A 1,437-nucleotide genomic window follows, 5' to 3' on the forward strand; every position below is an offset into this window, starting at 1 on the left:
TACTGATTCCAAACTACAAATTTTTTCTCTAACGGATGGCGATATTTATGGCACACACAGAACAAAAAACAGAAGAAAAGAGTAAAAACAAACCTGCCTTTAGTTAATTGGGTACGACGTTTCACGGTTAAGGGTATAAAGTTACCCTATTCCGATCTTCAGCATCAATATTCGAATAAATTTGAAAATGTCTAATAACTCATGTGAATTTTGACCATGCGACATCAGGACCACGTGAGGTAGACACTAAGAAATTTATCGGCTAGTGAGTTCAAAACACCTCACACCAAAAATCTATTCGATGTGTGCTACTCGGCAAAATTGTTAATTATTAATTTTATTACTAATTGACGATTCCCTGCCCTATATATCTGTATATTTTATAGTGATGCCTCTAAGTTGGATGGTTAAACCGTAACCCTTCATACGGGACTTTTTTCTATACGGGACTATTTGTCACACACAATTGTTTTCCCCACTCTACTGGGGCACTTGCAAGTAGCCAAGTAGCTATGCTTGATGAGTTTTTGGCACCACAACTCTAAACAGAAGAAAGGTAATTAATAATAGCATCAAAATAGAGGAAACAAGCAACCAGGCGCAGTGTGATACCATAATAGAAAAAATCTATCGTCACACTTAGTGACAATCGAATTATATATATATTACTTCTGCTTTTCTGCATTTGCAGACACACTCATCATTTGCAAAGGCTTGCAAGATAGCTCTAGTAAAGGTTCGAGATATAAAATTGGATGATAAACGTTCAATGAGAGGAAGCAGTTTGAAGAAAGCTATTGAAGAAGACGGAGCTAAAGGTCTTGTACCATTTTACGTAAGTACTGTAATATATTATATAGCTACTAACCACATTCGTGTGTGTCCGCGTGTCTAATTACCAGCAGTACCAGACATTGTCTGCTTATTAATGCTTGAATTAAATACAAGAACTTAGTTTGTTTAACAATAACTTCAAATGATTCCTCCAGTGGAATTTCATTCACAATAACAAGGTGGAATCGAAACTATGGTAAAAGACAGCAAAGCTGAATACAGTTAAACCAAAGTTGAATTCAGATAAATCATATTCAGAACTCGTGATTACTTAGTAGACATGAATTTGTTTAAAGTCAATAATATATTCTTTCAAAAACAGTAAAATTTACCAAAGAGAACAACTCAGTGTATATTATCTACAAAACAACTACGTATTATTTTTAGAATCATTTGCATGTATACATAATATGCATATAGCTTAACAAATCAAACAACTATCTCACTGCATATTATCTATCTATCTATCTATCTATCTATCTATCTATCTATCTATCTATCTATCTGTCTTTCTATCTATATACATACACACACACACACACACACACACACACACACACACACACACACACATATATATATATATATATATATATATATATA

General features: G+C 33.4%; 1 protein-coding gene across 4 annotated transcripts in view; it reads left to right on the forward strand.

Moving 5' to 3' along the window:
* LOC106872850 (aromatic-L-amino-acid decarboxylase) overlaps positions 1-1,437 on the forward strand; it is a 36,139-nt gene that overhangs the window by 14,686 nt on the left and 20,016 nt on the right. For all 4 annotated transcript variants that reach the window (XM_014919984.2, XM_052965966.1, XM_052965967.1 and 1 more), the window contains one exon: positions 692-835. In XM_014919984.2, coding sequence (XP_014775470.1) covers positions 692-835 — 144 coding nt within the window. The remainder of the gene's footprint in view (positions 1-691; positions 836-1,437) is intronic.

Source organism: Octopus bimaculoides, chromosome 3 (genome assembly GCF_001194135.2).
Source record: "Octopus bimaculoides isolate UCB-OBI-ISO-001 chromosome 3, ASM119413v2, whole genome shotgun sequence".
Lineage (NCBI taxonomy): Eukaryota > Metazoa > Mollusca > Cephalopoda > Octopoda > Octopodidae > Octopus > Octopus bimaculoides.